Source organism: Protomyctophum bolini (genome assembly GCF_963924005.1).
Source record: "Protomyctophum bolini genome assembly, chromosome: 12".
Taxonomy (NCBI): Eukaryota; Metazoa; Chordata; class Actinopteri; order Myctophiformes; family Myctophidae; genus Protomyctophum; species Protomyctophum bolini.
The window spans coordinates 9,221,195-9,245,109 of record NC_137873.1 but is presented as its reverse complement, the minus strand read 5'-3'; the positions used below and the strand labels follow the sequence as shown (position 1 = coordinate 9,245,109).

The 23,915-nt window shown below is 45.4% G+C and overlaps 1 protein-coding gene across 3 annotated transcripts in view; it reads left to right on the top strand.

The window, feature by feature from the left end:
- Positions 1 to 23,915, top strand: part of chd7 (chromodomain helicase DNA binding protein 7) — a 99,449-nt gene that overhangs the window by 55,850 nt on the left and 19,684 nt on the right. For all 3 annotated transcript variants that reach the window (XM_080778275.1, XM_080778276.1, XM_080778274.1), the window contains exons 6-25: positions 717 to 848; positions 1,611 to 1,676; positions 2,910 to 2,965; positions 3,876 to 3,993; positions 4,275 to 4,358; positions 4,478 to 4,615; positions 6,402 to 6,523; positions 6,627 to 6,870; positions 9,549 to 9,725; positions 10,548 to 10,691; positions 12,064 to 12,162; positions 13,211 to 13,388; positions 13,520 to 13,736; positions 14,014 to 14,209; positions 14,622 to 14,789; positions 15,442 to 15,624; positions 15,745 to 15,855; positions 17,909 to 18,120; positions 21,279 to 21,478; positions 22,299 to 22,458. In XM_080778275.1, the coding sequence (XP_080634401.1) occupies positions 717 to 848; positions 1,611 to 1,676; positions 2,910 to 2,965; positions 3,876 to 3,993; positions 4,275 to 4,358; positions 4,478 to 4,615; positions 6,402 to 6,523; positions 6,627 to 6,870; positions 9,549 to 9,725; positions 10,548 to 10,691; positions 12,064 to 12,162; positions 13,211 to 13,388; positions 13,520 to 13,736; positions 14,014 to 14,209; positions 14,622 to 14,789; positions 15,442 to 15,624; positions 15,745 to 15,855; positions 17,909 to 18,120; positions 21,279 to 21,478; positions 22,299 to 22,458 (3,005 nt within the window). The remainder of the gene's footprint in view (positions 1 to 716; positions 849 to 1,610; positions 1,677 to 2,909; positions 2,966 to 3,875; positions 3,994 to 4,274; positions 4,359 to 4,477; positions 4,616 to 6,401; positions 6,524 to 6,626; positions 6,871 to 9,548; positions 9,726 to 10,547; positions 10,692 to 12,063; positions 12,163 to 13,210; positions 13,389 to 13,519; positions 13,737 to 14,013; positions 14,210 to 14,621; positions 14,790 to 15,441; positions 15,625 to 15,744; positions 15,856 to 17,908; positions 18,121 to 21,278; positions 21,479 to 22,298; positions 22,459 to 23,915) is intronic.

Sequence of the window (23,915 nt, the reverse complement as noted above, 5' to 3'; positions counted from 1 at the left end):
TGTGATTTTCGACATTTGTCAGTCGATTAATAATCCTGCCGCATTGCGATTAATCTATGAATCAATTTTATCTTCCACCCCTAACCATTACTCCTACAGGCAGAGGACAGGGGGGTGTAGAGTACAATGAATGACAGATACCCATAACGTGGTAGCTCTCTCTCTCTCTCCCCCCTCTTGCATTTATTCTCTCTGTGACACAGCAGTGGTTTAGCACTTCAGATGGTAATAGTTGGCCACCGCCTCTCCCACTCAGGGTGCAATAGGATGATTGTAGCCTGTGGTGTTTGGGCTGCTACTGGGCAGGTTAAAAATAGGCCGGTTTTCTGTGTGTGTGTGGTCTGTGCAGGAGTGGTGTGTGCGCTAGGAACAAACTGATAGTCCTCTTTAGGGTAACGAACTGCTCCCCGACATACTGCATAAACATAATGTGCTCTACAAAATGCAGTATGCCTATGCCATCCTCTTCCTTTTCTAACCGTGCTCTTCTACCATGAAGTGCCCTTTCAGTTATTTTCCCAAATCCTGAATCATGAGTGGAATCGAGCATTAGAAATGAACGGGCACCAGTTACAGAATGGAATGTAACAATGTTTTTTTTTAAAATATATATAATATACTGTATATATTTGACACAATAAATCAAATCCTCAATTCTCGTGCTTTTCTTTATTCCGTCCATCCTCCTTCTGCCTTTCCTGCCCTCGCTCCTTCAGAAGCGACGTTCCAGCCGTCAGGTCAAGAGGAAGAGGTACACCGAGGAAGTGGAGTTCAGGATCTCGGAAGAAGACGACAGCGGGGACGACTCGACAACGCCCAAGTCCCCCTCCTCTTCCTCACAAGTACAGGTGAAGGCAGGCACTGGACCTCGCTCAGTAATCCATTGAAAATTAAACTGGCAAAAACATGCAAACTGTTGGGTTGATAATGGCTGTGATATAATATCATATGCCACGGATATGAGGTAATTTGCCTTGGTACAGTTCTATCACTCCTCTCGGAGTGAGTTTAAAAAAAAAGTTACTAAACAATTAGGGCTAACTTCAGCCACTGTAAGTCAACTATGGAGCGATGCAGAAGAAAACAAATCTAAATGTAAACATTGCATAACGGTCACCTTGTTTGTACAGGCAGTCAAAGGGACCTACTTTCTTGTAAAACATAAAGTTCAACTATATTTGGTAACCATTTTATAAAAGCAATAACTCATGACAGGACTCACAAAAGTTTAGCATCGGGCTGAACAACGCCCCATAGCTGTGATATCCTTTAATCCCAATATAGCACAGCCTGGAGTGAGTTATTGCTTAATTACACAACTTTGACAATGAGCTGGTTTGGTGTGCGGCTTTGGGGTCTCATCAAATCAGAGACCGGCTCTATAAAATAATCCAGATGTCTGATCCCGGGCTGCACGATTACAGTTAAAATGATCATCCAGATTGTGCTGCTTAATCATGGTTACTGATTATAATATCTTAATACCTTTTATTGTCCATTGTGCTTATTAGTCCATATCTATATAAATGTTATATATTGTAATGGCCTTCTGTGAGTCCAGAAAATCCAGATCTTTGTGTAGCCCTAGTCTGACGTGTGCTTGTTTCCAGGATGTGGCTGACTGTGAGGGACCAGTGGTGGAGAAAATCATGAACACACGTATTACCAAGAAACAGGTGAGCACGCACACACACACACACACACACACACACACACACACACACACACACACACACGGTAGAAAAAGTGCATGCTCATGCCCCAAAGCAGAGTTTACATCACCCGATTAGCTGCTGCACAGCCCACTCTAAGCTGATTACATACACACACACTCACTCTTACACTTAGAAATACTGTACAGGCACACACCAGTTTGGACGGTGTGGATCCAGTTGTAAGAAGAGACTAGAGTTCTTGTATTCGATGTATGTGTGACTCTGTCTGGTACAGACAGACACACACACACACACACACACACACACACACACACACACACACACACACAGCCAGCCATTTTCTTTCACATACTGTGTGACATGTCTTCTATTCTTTGTTTAGAAGTCTTGTTCTAAAGAAAGGCCGTCCCTGTGCCAGTATACACACACACACAAACGTACACATGCACACACACAAGAGCCACTAGCCAACTTTTCTCTGCTAGCCAGCTGCTGACGGGTTACCCCCACCCACCCACACACCCTCTGACACACAAAGCTACGCGTGTGTGCGCGCACACACACACACACACACACTCACCCACCCAAACTCACGCACACTGTTCCATTCACAGAGAGTTGACCCTAGGCTTGGCATGCTGCCAAAACCACAGCGCTAGCTGAGCCAGACGCCAAGCTAGCGTTTCCTCGGGGGTGTGTGTGCGAACGAGCGTGCGCGTGTGTGATTGATGACTCACTGCATTACAGTGGTGTTAGTAGTAGAGTGGCAGCGGAAGTGTGTATGTTACCATTAATAGTTGTGAATAGTTTGCGTGCGCGCGTGTGTGCGTGATAGTAGTAGTAGTGAATGAGGAGGGTTGTAGCTTGAGCACTGGGGGATTCCCTGTCCCCTCATACATGTGCGTGCGTGCGCGCGCACACACACGCACACTGTGAGCGTGTATGTAGGGACAGACACACACGCACACCATTGCACATACCGTTACGCTCTTCTATTTCTTAAGCGATATAAGATGGAAGATTCATACTTTCAGTGTTTTTTTTTTTCAACTTACTGTCCCCTTCCTAAAGCAAATACTGAAATCATTGACCGTTAACCCTCACTATTTAACATATTTCCATTACCCCTCTGTTCAACAGCCATTTATGAAATCTATTCATCAAGAAATGAATGAATGTATTATTTAAGCGTTTAGCCGTTAAGTCACAAAATTAACATTACTTTGTTTTCAGCTGGAGTCGGGAGACGAAGTAGACGTGGAGGAGTTCTTTGTCAAGTTCAAAAGCTTGTAAGATGCACCTCCTTTCTGCTACTTACATAAAGCGTCACTTTCTACCGTCCACTTTACCTGTGCACGCACGCGTTCTCTTCTCTCTCTCCCGGTCTCTCACGCAGATAGTCGGTCTGTCCAAACGCACAGGGACAAGCAGCGTGACATGTGGTTTTGTGCATGCGTCTCCAGGCTATAGAGCAGTGTGTTCAGTCCGGCTAACAGACTGTGTAATCTAATCTAGGGCCTGTGGACAGAGGCAGCGCTGTATGATGGCCTGAGATACTGCCCGTCACTGTCAGTCACACGTACCACTGCGTCTGTACTCTGTCTTTACCATCTAGCCAAAACACTGGCATTGGGAAACTTAGAAAAAAGTATTTATCAAGTGAATGTTGTAGTGCATAGTTGTATTTATATTATTGTATTACTTTATACTTACTAGTACTACTACTGCTTTATATGTGACTTAATGAGTTCCATGCTACTGTTTCCCAAACACGGACCAATTTACAGTGGGTCGCGGCTGCTCCCTCAGAATCTTTGATCGCGTCATGTAAGAACTGTGCTCCAAAACAAACCACCCTGGCGATGTTATGGATATGAACATGACGGTGAAAAAGTACAAATTTATCAAAAAATTATATTTCTCCAAACACAGACGTTATCAAAAGTAAGTCTATATAATAAACGACAGCCACCTACCTGACAATCTTGTTTTGCGGATAAATGGTGGGAAAGGCTTCGACTTAGTAAGTCAACCATAGAATTCCAGTCTTTAAAAGAAAACACCCTGTCTAGTACATCCCTGTGCTCTGACATTGATTAATATTGGGAGGAATAAAGTACAAAGTCATCAAGTGTGTGTGTGTGTGTGTGTGTGTGTGTGTGTGTGTGTGTGTTCTCACCTTGCACCTCTCGTACACAGTTCCTACCTCCACTGTCGCTGGTCAGATCTGGAAGAACTAGAGAAAGACAAGAGGATTCATCAGAAAGTCAAGAGGTTCAGGGCCAAGCAGCTGCTCACCAACAACTTCATCACTGAGGTGAGGCTTTCTCCACTGTGGAAAAGATTGGATTAGGGGTTGCTACAGAAGAAAAAGATGCATTTAATATTCTTTAATACACTGCTAAGATGGTTAAAATAGCCAAAATTACAACTGAGTGAGACATGTCAATCCCATAGCTCGATGGTTACATAGTGTGTGTGACAGAATCAATCCCTCTTCCACGCTAGAACTGTAGACTAACTCAACAAAATGGCAGATGACTATTATTTATGTGTGTGTGTATTCAACTTGGGCTGTGTCACCGTTATCTCCACCAGATGGACGACGAGCCATTTAACCCCGACTACGTGGAGGTGGACAGAGTCCTGGACATTTCTGAGAGCCCAGATGAGAACGGAGAGGTACCGTCTCTTCTTCCCTTTCTCCGTCAGACTTTCCCAGATCTTTAATAAAGACAATTTCCTGAATGCACAGAAAATTAACTGTGTGTGTGTGTGTGTGTGTGTGTGTGTGTGTGCAGACTGTGACATTGTACCTGGTCAAGTGGTGCAGTCTACCATACGAAGATGCCACCTGGGAGCTGAAGGCTGACATTGACCAGTCCAAGATAGACGATTATGATCGCATCGTAGCACGCACAGCCAACACTAAGAGAGTGGTGAGTGAAAATTGCGCACGCACTAGTTGGACAAAAGGAATGTGGACTGTGGCTGACAATGCTCAGTTGCGGTCATGGCTAAAGCTGAAATCGTTATTTGAATACTGTTTGTTGATTTTTTTTTTTTTTTATCCATTTAAATTAGGTTCGCTCTGTGGGCTCACAGGACATTTCACACACACGTGCCAGCATGCACACGCACACACTCTGGTGGGGAAGATGTATGTGTTTTTAATTGATCATAAAACTGTAAAGATAAATGACAGAGCGTCGTTGGCCCGGCTGATTCGAAACCATATCTAACCCTAATACACTACAGCTTGTCTGCTACCAATAACGAACGCTAACTACAGAACACACTGAGAGAGACAGTGTTGCTGGCATGTGCTTAGAGGCTCCAGTCTCACCGCAAGTAAAAGTGTTATTTAACGATCAGCTGAAAATTGCACCATGTGTCGCAGGGTTAATTCGATTATTAAAACCGCTAAATTGACCATACTTCTTTCTGCTGGCGACAAGATTGGACATGAAGCAGAGTGTTCCAACAGTAATCGGTTATTCAAAACAGCAGTCTGTGATTATGAAAGGGTGTACAATAAAGCCGTCTGTAATTCAACAATTCCTGTCAAAGCGTTGAAGCCCAAGAAATTGTGTTTGGGCCAGCCTAATGTACAGAGCATATTTTTCCATCTCTTCGGTCTCTCTCTCCTTCTCTGCATGTGTGCGGTATGCTATCTGTCTCCCTAATCTCTTTTCAAACACTTTGAAAAGAACTCAAATGTGTGCACACGCACGCGCCCGTGTGTGTGTGCGCACACTGGCCTACTGACTGCCCCTTTCTTCAGATTTACAGCTCCCTTAACTGCTCTCCACGGGCCACGTTCCTGCGGTCGCACACACGCACAAATGCACATACACACTCACACGGCTCCTGTGGCCGGGCCAAACCACTAACAGTGTGTTTAAGGCTGAACAGAAGCAGATGACTGGCTGTATTCTCTCTCTCTCTCTCTCTCTCTCTCTCTCGCTCTCTCTCTCTCATATTCGTCTGTTTGAGGACCATGTTAGAAATATAAACGGTAAACACCAGTGATGCGTATATCCGGTTATAGTAATGGTATTGTTTCAACCTCCATTTGTCCCCTATTGTTGGTAATGTTATCGCCTTTGGTTTTGTCCCATGGTTACCTTCCACTAATGCACACACAGGCAGTGATACGTTGTTTGTCGGGACTTTGTGACATTACAATCAACATATTTGTGTGTGTACTTGACATTTGGAGGCGGTACAGCACAGCAGTCTGATCTGTATCATCATGCATGTCTGTATCATGGCTGCATGAGTCACACCCAAGTCTTCTGTGCACTGGCTTGACATGCGTCATGATGCGTGTGTCGTTTGTTCAAGATTCAAGGAAGATTTATTTGTCACACGCTCATGCAATTATGGGCAGTGAAATGTTGGTGTGTAATGGCATCTGAATGGAGGTCTGGCCTGGGACACTCGCACTGGAAAAGCATGGCTAGAATGAGTGAGCAGCTCAGTCTCTCGGGCATGGCTAAACTGTGATTGAGAGGTGACACACTGTAGAGCGTTGGAACCAGAGTCTGTCTGTATGAGAGACTCAAACAACTTTGCTGGAAGATACATTTATGAAAACGTTGAGGTATGTGCACTGCACAAAACGGCATAATTGAATTGTGTGTGTGTGTGTGTGTGTGTGTGTGTGTGTGTGTGTGGTGTGTTTGTGTGTGTGTGTGTGTGTGTGTGTGTGTGTGTGTGTAGGAGCGGCCTGAAGCAACAGACTGGGAGAAGATTGACAACATGCAAGAATACAAGAACAGCAACGAACTCAGGGAGTACCAACTAGAAGGCCTCAACTGGCTTAACTTCAATTGGTACAACATGTAAGTCTTCAACACAGTTCCGTTTGAGATTTGTGTACAAGTGAATTATACCAGCGGTGGACCAACCCTGCCTCACTTCTGTTCCTCCCCCCCCCCCCCCTAGACGTAACTGTATCTTGGCAGACGAGATGGGTCTCGGTAAAACAATCCAGTCCATAACCTTCCTCAATGAGATCTTCATGAAGGGCATCGAGGGGCCCTTCCTGGTCATCGCCCCCTTGTCCACCATACCCAACTGGGAGCGGGAGTTCAGGACCTGGACGGATCTCAACGCGGTCGTCTACCACGGCAGCCAGGCCAGCCGCAAGACCATCCAGGCCTACGAGATGTACTACCGAGACGCACAGGTAATGCACTGCTGAGATGGATCGTTTAATTCCATAGTTCTCAAACCTTTTCATGCCAAGGACCCCCAATTGACCCCCGATTTATATATATATATATATATATATATATTTAGCCATCTTAACAAATTTGGCCTATTGTTGCGACTGTAGGTCGCAGTTTACTATGAAAACCTGCAAAACCAGTCAGTCAGTCACGCTAAAACCTGTCAATCCGTCAGTCACGCCTTGTGACACGCTCTATATGGCCAATGCAGAATTCATTCCATATGTTGATCTGACCTCACCTGACCCCTGTACACAAGACACTCCTTCCCCCCCCCTTAGATCTCCATATATGGATGGCCAATACAGAATTATTCCATATGTTGATCTGACCTCATCAAACTCTGTACATCCTTAGATCTACATATATGGAGCTGACCTGTTCTGACATTCCATATGTTGATCTGACCTCATCAAACCCTGTACACTCAAGACACGCTCCATACATGGCAAGACCTCATCAAACCCTGTACACTAAAGTCACTGCCCCCGCTGCCAGATAGTAGTATTTTTGAGATCCTGTAGCCGTGCCTGCAGGTTGCCGGGTGGCATGTGTGGCAGAGCGCTGGTCAGAGGCACAGGCAGGGCCAACAGCAGAGCGCTGGTCAGAGGCACAGGCAGGGCCAACAGCAGAGCGCTGGTCAGAGGCACAGGCAGGGCCAACAGCAGAGCGCTGGTCAGAGGCACAGGCAGGGCCAACAGCAGAGCGCTGGTCAGAGGCACAGGCAGGGCCAACAGCAGAGCGCTGGTCAGAGTCACAGGCAGGGCCAACAGCAGAGCGCTGGTCAGAGTCACAGGCAGGGCCAACAGCAGAGCGCTGGTCAGAGGCACAGGCAGGGCCAACAGCGAGTGCAATGTGGTTCCAGCGATGTTGAAAGCAGCTGTGCCAGTGGGAGCCGTGAGTCGGATTGCTAGCCGCGGCATGCTCTCACTCTGACTTGTGTTGTACCAAGTTCTCCATATGTGAAGCTGACTATTGCGTCTTTGTAGCTGAAGTTGAAACAAGCTATTTCTTTCCAGAAGCTACAAATGCCAGATGTAGCTGAGTAACCTCACAGTGGCTCGACAAGACACACAGACATGTTTCAAAAGCGTTTGTGAGCCTCTGCTGTGAGCTTGTTACACTTTGATTGCTGTAAACCATTATACTCTTAAGCTGTCACAGTGCACAGCTAACATCTTACAGCAGTGAATACTCACTGTATGCCATGGCTGTTAGATAATAAACCATAATGGCAGCGTGCGTCCCACCCTGGCAGCCTGCTCCTAATCCAGTCTGAGGTAATCCTCAAGGTCACTGTAGTGTAGAGGGATGTTCTGTCCTGCTTATCCCATGTCAGTGGAAAAGACCACAAACAGAGACACTTCCTGGTGGACATTTCATAATCTTCTTTTGCACATGTAAGATGGCTGAAGAGAATTTTGGCCAAGTTGAGATCTGATTAGCCCAGTTCAATAGTTCAGCTTGCTGGTTCTAATGCATGACACAACAGAAGAACTTGGCCCACTAACCTAGTGAAACACTGGTCAGCAGGCCACTAATCTAGTGAAACACTGCTCCACGGGTCAACAGGCCACTAACCTAGTGAAACACTGCTCCACGGGTCAACAGGCCACTAACCTAGTGAAACACTGCTCCACTGGTCAGCAGGCCACTAACCTAGTGAAACACTGCCCCCTGGTCAGCAGGCCACTAACCTAGTGAAACACTGCTCCACTGGTCAACAGGCCACTAATCTAGTGAAACACTGCTCCACAGGTCAGCATGCCACTAACCTAGTGAAACACTGCTCCATGGGTCAACAGGCCACTAACCTAGTGAAACACTGCTCCACTGGTCAGCAGGCCACTAATCTAGTGAAACACTGGTCAGCAGGCCACTAATCTAGTGAAACACGGGTCAACAGGCCACTAACCTAGTGAAACTCTGGTCAACAGGCCACTAACCTAGTGAAACACTGCTCCACTGGTCAGCAGGCCACTAATCTAGTGAAACTCTGGTCAACAGGCCACTAACCTAGTGAAACACTGCTCCACTAGTCAGCAGGCCACTAACCTAGTGAAACACTGCTCCACTGGTCAGCAGGCCACTAATCTAGTGAAACACTGCCCCACGGGTCAGCAGGCCACTAACCTAGTGAAACACTGGTCAGCAGGCCACTAACCTAGTGAAACACTGGTCAGCAGGCCACTAACCTAGTGAAACACTGGTCAACAGGCCACTAACCTAGTGAAACACTGGTCAGCAGGCCACTAACCTAGTGAAACACTGGTCAGCAGGCCACTAACCTAGTGAAACACTGGTCAGCAGGCCACTAACCTAGTGAAACACTGGTCAGCAGGCCACTAACTTAGTGAAACACTGGTCAGCAGGCCACTAACCTAGTGAAACACTGGTCAGCAGGTCCTTGAGTCGAGAACATTTTTAAGTGCATGGCCATTGCTGAACACGTCATCCGTGACTGCTTCATCATGTGGTTCTGTGACTCGGTCAAGTAAATCCTGTTCTCTCTCTCCTCTCTCTTTCTCTCAACTATTTCAATATTATTTGGCATGGAAGTTCGATGACCATTGACGAGACGGAATCAAACGGAAACATAATCATAGTGTGTGTCTCTCTCTCCGTCTTTTTTCAGGGTAAGATAATAAAGGGAGCCTATCGTTTCCATGCGTTGATAACCACCTTTGAGATGATCCTGACGGACTGTCCTGAGCTGCGAAACGTCCGGTGGCGCTGTGTGGTCATAGACGAGGCTCACCGCCTCAAGAACAGAAACTGTAAGCTGCTGGAGGGACTCAAAGCGATGGACATGGTGAGTAGTGGGCTCTTAATACACGCAGCACAGGGAGAAATATGTCAGATTTTATCTGAGAATTTTGATCCAAACGATAAGCAATCTATTCTGCACAGAGATATCAAAACAGAACTTCTTCAATATCATCTAGCTCTCTGTTACTGCACCCTTTAGGATTTGATGTCCGTAAATAAAGTTAAAACTTTTGCCAGTGTGTTGTAAATTAGGACGTTTGGGGGGTGGGGCGTGTAACATACACACTTTTTTGTATGGTATTGTTTTATTGACCCATATGTGATTTGGAAAATAATAAAGAAACTTTTAACAAAAAATAGTACAGGATGGTGACACGTTGAATGTCGACAAACATCTTTCAAATACTTTTATGTCTTCTTCACCGAACCCTATCTAAATACTGGTCTTGCAGTTATTTTCTGGTGTTGTTTTTTTATGCAATGGCATAGTTTTATTGTAATTTTAAGCAGTAAAATAGTTGGAAACTTAGTCAAGTCAAACCAGTGATGATCCACTGAGCCAATATGAGTTATTGACCATTTATAATGTATCAATAACCATGTCACACGCAGGGTGTGTCTTATCTCTGTGACTTATCTCTTTATCTGATTGGTCATGTAGGAGTTGTCACAATGTTTTATGAGCCTATAAACCTCAGCAGAACAAAGCAGCCCTTTTGGCTCGCAATGCTGTGTATATATTATCATCTCTCTTTCTTCCGTCATCGCTCTCTCCCTCTTCTCTCCTGAGGAGGATAAATCCATCTTGACAGCTACTCCTCTCCCGTATCCAGACTCTTAACATCTCTCTCTCTCCTCCTCTCAGGAGCACAAGGTGCTGCTAACCGGGACTCCTCTCCAGAACACTGTAGAGGAGCTGTTCAGCCTGCTCAACTTCCTGGAGCCCGAGAGGTTCCCCTCGGAGACCACCTTCATGACCGAGTTCGGAGACCTCAAGACTGAAGAACAGGTATAGGAAAACGTTAGGCACTGGAGTTTAGGGCGGTTTATGGTCGAATTGTGCCGTCGCATCCACGTTCCGCAGCAGTGCGTGACCCAAAACCTTCATACTTCCCGAACCTGCCCGACATTCAGGCGAATACAACCTCCATAATGCAAGTGTGTTGCTGTGCTGAAATTCCTGAAAATGGACAGAATCTAACGATCGAAGATCGAATGATCTTTGTGTATTTTGTGCAAAGAACGTGAACTTACTAACATTACAAATTATTTTAGATTCAGAGCACTCTTCTGCAGTATTGATGTAAATAATGCAATGATAACGAACCAGAGTAGTCCCATACATGACATGAGACTGACATTAAAGTGTAGAATACGAGTGTACTTCTTTCAGTCACTTGGATGTGCCAAGCAGCATTCATGGTGGCACGTTGACATCACCGCACGCCTGGTCGCCTAGTTTCATTTTACGGCCGGTGTACACGATGTCACGCAGGGAAGCATGAACCAAAGCTTATAAAGTTTTAGCCGACAAAATGAACACGGTTCAACACCCGTGTTTCATGTCTTTTCCTCACTCACACTTTCCCTCGTACAGTTTGCCGTCTCTTAGCAAGACATGCTAATGCAACCTTTCGTTGAAAACCCTGCTATGTCAGTACATTTCATCTACAAGGCTTTGATTGAATTCTTGGGTCGGTTCCCACAGAGTCATCGCTTTTGAGCACAGAATGTTGCCTTTAGGGGCTTTTTAAAATTTTATAGCCCTCTGTTCAGTGGTGGAAAGCAACCAAGTACATTTACTCAAGTAGTGTACTTGGGTACAATGTTGAGGTACTTTTACTTTACTAGAGTATGTCCAATGTTCTAGAATTTTACTTCTACTCGGATAAAAATATTTCACTTTTACGCCACTACAATTATTTGAAAACCTAGTTACTAGTTTCTTTCTAGTATATTTTGATGCCAATTTCTTTGTTCTTTTACTCAAGTAAAATCTTTCCTTCTAACAAGAGTTTTCTACATTGCGGTATTGATACTGTTACTTAAGTAAACACATTCTGTACTTTTTACACCACAGTCTGCTCACAGTCGTGTCTGTTCACTCGTATGTCTTTTCTCTGCTTTTGGCAAAAGCCCATTGGTGCTGTAAATATCAGCACATAGAAGCAGGCAGGTAGTGTGGTTATATTTATCCCATTCTGACCTGAGATCAGATTCTAAAAATGTCTTCTTCGATTTTTCAAAAATAGCAGACCTACAAGCTCGTAGAGCGCCACTCGGAGGCGCGCTATGAGCTTGTAGATCTGCTATTTTTCAATAGCTAAAGCATAAAAAAGGGGTTCCCGTCTAAAATGGATTATTTACTGTGTTCTGTGTAGGTCATGAAACTGCAGGCCATTCTGAAGCCCATGATGTTGCGGAGATTGAAGGAGGACGTGGAGAAGAACCTGGCTCCTAAAGAGGAGACCATCATAGAGGTATGACCTCCTTCACACTGGATGGTACATTTAGAACGTGGAAGGTCCCGTTGGGATGTGCAATAATATCAAAGCCCAAATGTACAAATCTGAACTTTACCTTTCACACATTATGGTCATTTTATGCTAGGCATCTGCGTCATTGCTTCAATGATTGGTTCCAGTTTATATAAGCATAATATGTAAGCCTGTTTCACAATTATTACATAATTGCTTATTTGAGATAATCGCAATAATTTTGCATAATCGACAAAAAAACACAAACAACAACGATGAAATATTTGCAAAAACTAAATCCAGAAATGGCAGATCTTTGAAGAAGCTTTGTAAATCACCTATTTTCACAATTTTAAATTCTTTGGGCAATTTGCATTTCTGAAGCCTAATATGCTGCAAAACTTTCTCTTTATGCTCCGGTCCTGTATGGGCTGCGGTTGGTGCTGAGAAATGCGCTCTTGAGTCTTGCGAGATCAAATGAATGATTCATAATTATCTTAATAGCCACATTTTATATAATGTTTTAGTTTATGTGGCACAGAGTCTCGCGAGAACTCACACAGCATTTTATATATTATTATTTTGCCGTTGTTTGACATGATTTTGGGTGTTCTATTGATGTAGAATGGTCGCGCTAATATATACTGAGTAGTAGCTTACCGTTGCTAGGCACGCTCGCTTCCGCTGTGGTCCGTCAATGAAATGTCTCCGTCCACTTCCATTATAAGTGTGATCTTTGGCACATCAGGAGAAATTAGAGGTTCAGAGTCTTGCTCAAGGACACTTCGATACTAACTCTCGGGAAACGCAGAATTGAACTGGGCCCATCCGGCTGTTCTACCGGCCACTTTGGCCCTGGGCCACTGCCGCCCCTATGGGCTCTGTAATTGCAGTCCCATAACCCGGGTTTGGAATTGGTATTGGAAATAAATGTGGGCACGGACTAGTACATAATATAAGAGAAACAAGACAATGTAGGGATGTGCATAGTTGAGCTACCTCAGCACCCTCCAGTGGTCAGTTCGCCAACAGTGCCACCTTGTTTTTCTAGGTGGAGTTGACCAACATCCAGAAGAAGTACTACCGCGCCATCCTGGAGAAGAACTTCTCCTTCCTCTCCAAAGGAGGCACAGCGGGAGGAGGTGGAGGACCAGGCCCTCAAGTTCCCAACCTCCTCAACACCATGATGGAGCTGAGGAAGTGCTGCAACCACCCCTACCTCATCACCGGTACACACACACACACACACACACACACACACACACACACTACTACCTCATCAATAGTACACACACGCCTCACTCCTGCTCCTCTCCCTTAACTGTCCACCACCCATCCCCCCCCCCCCCACCATCAACAGGAGCGGAGGAGAAGATTGTGGACGACTTCCGCGAAAGCCACGGGGGCCCGTTGCAAATGCCAGACTTTCACCTCCAGGCCATGGTCCAGGCCGCCGGCAAACTGGTGCTGATCGACAAACTGCTGCCCAAACTGAAGGCCGGGGGCCACCGCGTCCTGGTGTTCAGTCAGATGGTGCGCTGTCTGGACATACTGGAGGACTACCTCATCCAGAAACGGTGAGATGGAGGGAGGATTTAAAATCAATCAAATCAATTCAAACTTGCTTCTTTTTAAGCTTTTTTTCCCCTTTCTTTTTGCATTGTATAGGTGTTTATGTATGCTATATGGTTATGTGTATGTATTTTATGTTTCTTTTTTCTTCTTGTATAGCATTTTAGGGTCAACGCTGATAATGTCAATGAGTATCTCAACGTAACATTTACATGACCACATTCCTCTCCCCATCGCTGTCCTCCTTTCGTCTCCTCTACCTCGCTCTCTCTCTCTCTCCAGCTACATATACGAGCGCATCGACGGCAGAGTTCGCGGCAACCTCCGACAGGCGGCCATTGACCGCTTCTCCCGACCGGACTCGGACCGCTTCGTGTTCCTGCTGTGCACCAGAGCCGGAGGGCTGGGCATCAATCTAACGGCCGCAGACACCTGCATCATCTTTGACTCTGACTGGAACCCTCAGAACGACCTGCAGGTGAGCCAGGGAGGACTGGGCTTGGATGGCAGAGGGGGAAGGTGGGGTAACAGGACATCATGTCAACTCGGCTTGTAGCAGAAACATTTAAAGAAAGTATGTATTTAGAACGAATTTAAATTATTTGTGTTTGTTCCCGTACTCGGCACATCCGGTTCGGTTTCCTGTGACTGGCCGTAATAGCCAATTTTCCCTGGTGTACTGAATCCCTATTTAGAATCCAGCAGGCCACGCAGATTAATATTCTCTCACTGTACTTCTGCACTCACCTCAGGGAAGCAGCCTTACCTTTGTATGCGCTGGTAATGGAGTAGGCCTGTGAGGTGACATCAGCAGGGAGTTTGTGTGTTGAATTCAGCAACACTGCAAGACATTTCTCAGGTCTACTGACACCCCCACCCCCTCTCTTTAGGCCCAAGCCAGGTGCCACCGTATTGGCCAGTCCAAGGCGGTGAAGATCTACCGGCTGATCACCAGAAACAGCTATGAGAGGGAGATGTTCGACAAGGCCAGTCTGAAGCTGGGCCTGGACAAGGCCGTCCTGCAGAGCATGAGCGGCCGGGAGAACGCCAACAATGGGGTAGGAGTCTAGGAGACGACACACCATCTATGGTTGAACCGCGGAATATCTTACCCAGTGCAGGAAATGTAATTCTTAAAGATGGAGTGCCGTGATTTTTTTTCCCACCCTAAAACATGACCCATCGGGTATTATTATTATATAAGGTGGATATTAGTTTTCAAAAATGTGCATATGTATGTTAAAATTGTTGTTGATGTTTTTATGTGGACACACCCACCAGTTCATTAAGTATGCCTGGTTTGCCTGAACTGAAGCCGCACCCACAGCTGTTGTTGTAAAGGGGGAGGGGATGATTTTGTGATGTCACCATATCATATATATTTTTTCCCATTGGCACGTTTGATGGTCAAGGTTTCAGCCTCCAGGAAGAAACCCTAAATACAAACGGAAGACATCATTGCATATAACAAACACACCAAGGGGGTCTAATGAAGTACGGTCACCTCATAAACACATGAAAAACTGGCACTCCATCTTTAAATCTAGTGTTTTTATAAGAGCGGTTTAGTGACGAGATGTGATCGTTAACTTGAATATAATACTTAATCCAACATAAATATATTGTGGGCATTTTTCACAATGTTCAAACATCTGTGTTTACATGTGAAAATCCTGTCCAGCATAATAATGACCTTACTGTCATCTTTAGACTACCACGCAGCTGTCTAAGAAGGAGATCGAGGACCTGCTGAGGAAGGGGGCCTATGGTGCTTTGATGGACGAGGAAGACGAGGGCTCCAAGTTCTGTGAGGAAGACATCGACCAAATCCTCCAGAGACGAACCCAGACCATCACCATCGAGTCTGAGGGGAAAGGCTCCACCTTTGCTAAGGTAAACAAATTAACCACTTCTTGAACCCAATGGAGGGATGCCAGGGTTCAAATGGTTCACGTTATCGCGGTCTTGTGGTAAAATACTCAATGAACTGTTAATCTCAATCTCTCTCTCCAGGCTAGTTTTGTGGCATCAGGGAACAGAACTGATATTTCTCTGGAAGATCCAGACTTTTGGCAGAAATGGGCCAAGAAGGCTGAGCTGGACTTGGACGCCATCAATGGACGGGTAAGATAACACACACACACACACACACACACACACACACACACAAGCACACACACACACACACAAGCATGCCATACTCTGACAAAGCGAAAATGGCTGAGCTGCACTTGCTGTAAATGGACTGGTACAGTGTCCCGCAAAAACACATAACGACAGACTTGAGCATGCACACTGCGCACCCACTCGTCCACACTTGCGTCAGTGACAAATTCATGCCCACACATGCCCCACTTAACACACACACACACACACACACACGCGCGTACGCTCGTGCACACCTTGGTGTGGTGTCCCCCTCATGGACAGACTAATAGGTAATTAGTTAAAGCTATGGCCTGAGGCTGGGACATGATAGAGGGAGAGAAACACAGCTTAACAATGACAGTTGGGAATCTCTGCACTTCCTTAATTACCCATGTTGCCCTGCTTACATTTGAGAGAGAGCGTGTGTGTGTGTATGTGCACGCATGCGTGTGTGCACGTGCATACGCTGGTAAGCAGCTTAACTCCACTTAACAGAGCACAGATGCCTGGGGGGTACGAAGATATCACTTTGGTTAGCGCGCGTGCACACACAACACGCGTGCACAGCCTGGCAGTAATGCACAATCGTACACGCAGCGGGACCAGCACCAGCACCACCAGTGACTTGCTCAGAGGCATGCTTATCATTTGTCTCTCTCTTCGTCTTCGGCTTTCTGTCTTCATCTTTGTCCCTTTTTCTTTCGCATTTGCTTTTTCTCTCAAGTCTTCTCTCTCCTCCTCATGCCCACTCACTGTCGGAGAGCATCAGTTGGAGCTTTGAATCTTACGCAGCTCTGTGTGGGCTCTTCCAATGAATTGTTACAATATTTTAATTTGTAAATGACTTGCTGTAATAATTGTTCCTCTAACTGGCTGCGTGTGACATTAACTGTAGTGAAGGAACTAAATGAATTAATTGATTTAAAGAGGAACGCACTCAACAATATAATTAATTGTATTGTTGTATTTTCTCTCTGTGCAGCTGCTCGCCTAACGTGACAGCGTAAATTATCTCGGCTGCACGAGGCATAACAAAACACACAAGGCTAATTGTACAATCAAACCCATTTAGCCAACAGAGAGGCCTTGTCGTCCGTGCGAGACGTCTTTCTCCAAACGTTTTCCCAGAGCCTTCAGAGATGGGTAACTTTATAATGGGTCTAATGCCTACATCGGGGATAGGGAGAGGACAAAATCGAGTTAGAACTGAATTGCTCTGTTTAGAACTAATGCATCCAGTAAATAATGTTGGCTGTAACGGAAAAATAAAATGTTAATGATGACGGGGCAGATCAGTGGCTCTCAAACGGTGGGCTAGCCTAGATGTGACTTGGGATTTTGTGACAGCCACATATTATTATTTCCATATATACTACTTCTACTTAAGTAATTACAATATACACTATACAAATTCATTTGATTTATTATGAATTATGTTTTGACTATTGGTAAATGGTAAATGGTGCATTTATATAGCACCTTTATCCAAGGCGCTTTACAGAGATTGTGCATTACATTCACCCATTGACACACACATTCATACACACACATACACCAATGGCAGCGGAAACCATGCAAGGCACCAACCAGCACATCAGGAGCAATTAGGGGTTCAGCGTCTTGCTCAAGGACACTTCGACAGTAACTCGGGGGAGCCCGGGTTCGAACTGGCAACCATGCGGTTACCATCCAGCCACTCTGCCCTTGAGCCACCGCCACCCCAGCCGGTACTTGGTACTGCTCAAACCACTGTCAACCTTGACAACCTTGCATTCCTATTTTGTCATTAAAGGCAAACATCTTAAATATATAATTGTTCTAAAAGAAAAAAACGTGAATCTAGAGTGGATTGTAGATGGGTACCCGTGTGCCTTAAGATTTTGAGTTGCCCTTTGGTGTGCCTTGAGCATAAATGAAAACCACTGGTTGTAGATGTGTCACACAACAGGGTCTGTTTGTGAGCGAAATGCTTTTCCAATTTCCCCCACCGTCCATCTCACTCTGCCACCTGCCCCCATGCGCGCTGCAGAACACGCTGGTGATCGACACTCCCAGGGTGAGGAAACAGACGCGTCATTTCACCAGCGCCAAGGAGGACGAGCTGATGGAGTTCTCAGAGCTGGAGAGCGAGGGGGAGGAGATGTCCAAACCCTCCTCCAAACCACGCAGACCTCAGGACAGAGCCCAGGGGTACCCCAGATCGGAATGCTTCAGGGTGGAGAAAAACCTGCTGGTCTATGGGTAAGAAGAGAGGGCAATTTTTGGAAGATATATTTCTGGTGTGTTTCCAAGGTGGAGAATGGAATAGCTTACCCACTTAAAGCATAATGTACTTAGTTGACCAGTTTCCCAAGGGGCTCTATACTAGGCCCACCATGTGTACTAAATATCTTCAATGAAAATAGCCAATCTACAAGCTCACAAGATGGGCTGTTTTCACTTGATGTTTCCTTCCAGAAGACAATCCAAGTCGTTAACTTTAGTTGAGCTTGAGTTGATTTGAATATCATGGACGAAAATATCCGTGCATCAACCTGAATTGTTACAGATTTAGCAACAGCTTGTGTAAACATCCGCTTGTCAGACATGTAACGGTATAGTGTAAAAAATAAATAAAGTGGAAAATAACAAATGGGGAAACGGTGAGGCCAGAATGACATGAGACCTTGTAGGCCCAGGTAACTTCAGGTGTTGGACGGCTTGTGCAGTCTTTGAGACGATGTTGGCTTGGAAACGGTGTGTTGTTTTGGACCGAGCATTAATAACCGGCTCACACTGGCCAGATTATTTATAGCATGCATCCGACAGCGTGTTAATGCATGCATCCCCACACAACGAATGATTTAGTACACACCGCAATCTGTGCCTATCACCACCACACTCGCACACAGCTGCTGATCAATACTGCTGCCCACACACACACACACACACACACACACACACACACACACACACACACACCCCAGAGTGACCTATTACAAACCCAAAGCAATGCTTATTCATGTGCACACTTAGACAATAAAGTGACCTTGTACTCGCTGAAACACATTTTAAGAGCATGGCATGGGTCATTACATGGTACACAATCACTGAACAATAGATGAATGCACAACATACTGTACCACACCACACACACACACCCATGCACAGATATTGAATGGCTATATGAACATATTGATACGCAGACTGTCTATTAAGCCTTAATACACCGTCTGCGACACAGACGTGCATGTCTGCATGCCCACATAGTATGTGTGCACCCACATAGTGGGTCAAATTGACTTTGTCAAAAACATTTTGCAAATTTGACATTTTGAATTTTTCACAGAAACGTACCAGTTTGCGTTGAATTTTGAGAAATGCCTTGTCAGGATCATCGGGACATAATCAATGTCCATCAACTTTCCTTACAAAAACAGTTTTAAATTGGATACAAATTTCAAAGCCATTCACACCATTTAAGTAGACATTCGTGTGTGTGTGTGTGTGTGTGTGTGTGTGTGTGTGTGTGTGTGTGTGTGTGTGTGTGTGTGTGTGTGTGTGTGTGTGTGTGTGTGTGTGTGTGTGTGTGTGTGTGTGTGATGTCAGGGCTGTTATTGTTACAGTCTAGTCTGGAGCCCTGAGGCTGTAGGACACACTCATGCACACTGTCTGGCATGTTCCACCCACCCCCCCTCCCCCCCCCTCTCTCTCGATCTCCCACCCCTCTATATTTCCCAGTCGTGTCACCGTTTCACTTTCATTATTGGGACGGAATAGGCTTCCATTGGACAGAGTGAACGCTGTGGTGGTATCAGTGTTGGTCTGGGCAGGGGACAGCGTCTAAAAAAAATCTTTAGCTAAAGTGAGGCTGATGTGATGGAAACTGACCCCAAATCAGCCTGGAGGGCCATGATGTGCACCCTTGGGATGGAGGCTGTGACCCATTAAAACACACACATGCAGCGTGATGCCAGGGTGCTTCTAGCTAAGGTGCCAGCGGTGGTTAAGTCACCAGGAAAGTGAAACATTTAACAAGAGCCCGGTAGACTCACACTTGGGGGGGGGGGGGGGGGGGGGGGTTGTGTGTGTGTGTGTCTGCACGCGCACGCACGCAGTGTCTGGTCTGCATATTAGCATGATGCGGTGTTGCATGTGTGTTCGTGAACCATCAAGGTCACCAAATGGCGTCATAGTCGCACTGCATGGTACGACAAGCACCACACACACACACACACACACAGAAGCCCATTTTATAGTTGCTAGCTCTGTTGACACTGTAGTACTGTCTGGAGTCCTGCTCTAAAGGGATAGAAAGAAAAGTAAAAACAAATGTAGGCAGTCACCCAGAAATGCAAGAAGTAAAGAATCTATGCATAAAGGAATTTGCAATTCCCAATGTCAGTCGAGGCACTTTATAGAAGCTCAGCCTAGTCTCCCTTTGAATTAATCCATCATATTAAGAACAAACAAATGACCTCATTTAGTCTGCCAGGGATTACTGGTTTGAATTGCAATGCTGCTGGATTTCTCATGATTGACACCATGAACGATGTGTTATTTTATTTTATGAAATCCGCTTTTAAGCTCAGATATCATTACATACTACGCAGGGGTTGATATTAATGGTAGCCTGATTAGCTGTGGCTAGTAACCAAAAGGTTCAGGCACGTGGAGTTTGCCTTCAGGTTGCCCGACGCGAAAGTGAAAATCAATGTTACTTTTTTACTAGCAGTTACACTCATTCTGGTTTTTAAAAGGGACTGACACCACTCTGTAGTTATCGATTGGATTTAACAACATTAAATATTTATATAAAAAGCGCAGATTTTACGTCATGTTATTATTGTGCTGGCATCTTCCTTACAGATAGGTTGAGAAGTTCAGTCACGCGAGGGAGACAGAGTAGAGCCGCCGCCGCTGCTTCTTCGCCTGGAAAGGAGCCAGCTTAGGTGGTTCGGGCATCTGGTTAGGATGCCTCTTGAGCGCCTCCCTAGGGAGGTCCTCTATGCACGTCCCACTGGGAGGAGACCTTGGGGTAGACCAAGGCGCAGATGGAGGGATTACATCGACTCTCTGGCCTTGGAACGCTTCGGGATCCCCCAGGAGGAAGTTACTAATGTTGCTCTGGAGAGGAATGTCTAGAGCTCTCTAATGGAGCTGTTGCCTCCGCGACCCGACTACGGATAAGCGTTTGAAGATGGATGGATGGATTTTATAATTAAATTTTTTTTCGGGCAAGTGGACATGACCTTTGGGGCAAGTAGAACATGATCTGTACTTTCCCGACCGAGACCCCTGCATTCTACATATTATGTGAGTCTAACCTGTGTGTTTATTTGTGTGTGTGTGTGTGTGTGTGTGTGTGTGTGTGTGTGTGTACGCATTTCCTTGTCATTCCTCGTCGTGGCGTTTTGAAGGTGGGGTCGCTGGGGAGACATCCTGTCACATGGCCGTTTCAAGCGTCCGCTGCGAGAGGCTGACGTGGAAACCATCTGCCGCGCCCTACTGGCCTACTGCTTGCTGCATTACCGCGGAGACGAGAACATCAAAGGCTTCATCTGGGACCTGATTGCTCCCACAGAGGACGGGACCACCAAGATGTTGGCCAACCACTCTGGTACATAACACACACACACACACACACACACTCATCATGACTGAAGAAGCGATGATTGAACCATTTGATGCCACAACACACACCACAACATTATGGATCATGATGGAAAGGAGTTGTCACAAAACACTTGTATCATGAATCTTGATACACGTATCTCAAAATATTTCCCATGGTCTACCCTCCTGATCTACAGCAGACCCATTGAAATAGTGTTTAAGGCACCTCTTGATCGCCATCACGTGGTTCTTGTATCGCGTGTGCTTCATCAACACCCATTATGAGGATTCCAGTTTTCAGAATACTATACAGTTGTGTTTGGAACTGCTGGTTTTCCCATGGCAAGTGTTGCTTCTGCATTATTCGTGTTACCTCGTATACTTTAACAAATTACTAATTAACAACAGCAAGTTGTGTTTTGGCATTAAATTATTGAACATTTAACACAGAATTCTATGGGAATGTTCACTCTGAATCTTCAAGCTACACTGTCACAGTAAAAATAAATCTATAAGATCACCTTTTTTTTTTACACATTTTCTTTTTACATGACCAAAACCTCTTTTAGCTACTGTACCATGAGTGGAGAGCATTTTGTTAAGCTAACACAACAACACCTCCTTAGATAATACAACATTTTGTCTCTTGTCACGCTGGGAACTACAGAACATGGAACGTGTACGGACTAGATTTCCAGCCGTGGCGAACACTCGGTGCAGGAGGACAGGGATACATTGTCCCAGAAAATCAGATTACAGGTTGTCGGAGTGTTTTGCCTACCAGTTCTCTAACCTCCACCTTGCCTCTCTCCCTCTCTCTCTAGGTCTCTCTACCCCAGTCCCCCGGGGCAGGAAGGGAAAGAAGGGGAAGCCCCTACCGCCCCCTCCCCAATCGCCGCGAGCCGAATGGCTGGCCGGCTGTAACCCCGAACACTTATTGCAAGAGGACAGCTACAAGAGACACCTCAAACACCACTGCAACAAGTAGGTCTAACACACACACACACACACACACACACACACACACACACACACACACACACACACACACACCAGACCTGTAGAGAGCACAGAGCAGAAGAAGAGATAATCTTTGCTTGTCTCTGGCAACTCTTTTGTAAACCTATTCATTTTAGGAGATGAATAGTGCATGCAGTTGCTCAATCTTGATCAACTTAATTATTATAATTTTAGATACAGGTGCTAGTTTAAATCTTTGTTTTCAAAATGCTTCCATACAGTCCATTTCTCCACCTCGATAGCAGACACACACTTGACACACAGTGTCTCAGACAATTTGTTTTTGCATTTAGCATTGTGAACTAGTGTTGACGCTGTGAGTTCAGTGTTGGCCACACTACAAACTCATTACAATATTCAGACTGTAATTCAGATGACTATTAATTAAGAGTTGTAAGTCCTCATAAAATGAGAAATGTCACCCAGGGACATTTTGGCTCCACTGGTTTGATGCATTTATGCGTGAACAAAATACGCTGACAGGGACTTTATTTCAATGACGAGGTGACAATCAATAAAACATTGTTTTAAATGTAATAAATGACACTCAAAGTTAAGTGTTTGGACAGACGATTCACAGCCAACCCACTTTGCTACTGCTCTGGGAGGTTTAGACTACTGTAAAATCTGATCAGTTTTTACTTGATTTGATTGGCTGGAATGAGGTCATGAATATTAGTTTTCTGTTTTCCAAACGATGACAAAATGTAAAGTTACATTGAGAATATCAACACAAACTGGCCATATAGCCATGGCTTTAACCCATTTAGACCTGAGGCCTATTATAAAAATGCCTTCTAAAGTTTTCTGAAAAATACCCCCAAATTCCCGGATTGAGAAGTAAAAACCCCAAAAGGTTTCCCGTCTTAAATGGGCGAGAAGAGATTTTTGTAGGACTTTTGGAGGCATAGCGACTGTTTGGTATTCGGACTGTCCAATGCAACTAGAAGTAGTGTGGCAGTCGAGGCCAGAGTGGCTGAAACATCACAGCATATGATAACAGGATAGACTACAACAACCCATAGCCTTGAGGGCCAATTGCTCTGCGATTGGCTAGTGCGTTGTTAGGCCAACCGGCCAATCAATGGTGTGACTTCCTCATCCCTTTGCCTGGAGGGACAATTGCACTGTGATTGGCTAGTTTGTTGTTGGGCCAACTGGCCGATGAATGGTGGGCCTTCACCACTCAATGACGGACTCAGTCAGTCAGACATTTACACGTAGGGCTGGTTCCCACTGACTAAAACACGTCCAAACTCTCACACATCATTCTCTCCCTTAGTCTATGGTCAGTGCTCTCTCTCACTGTCCCCCCTAACCCCCCCTCTTGCTTGCATTCTGTCATACTCTGTTGTTGACAGGGAGATATGCTGCCGTGCCCTCTGGATGCCAGGGGTGCTTTTTTTCTTGAGGGGAAGTGT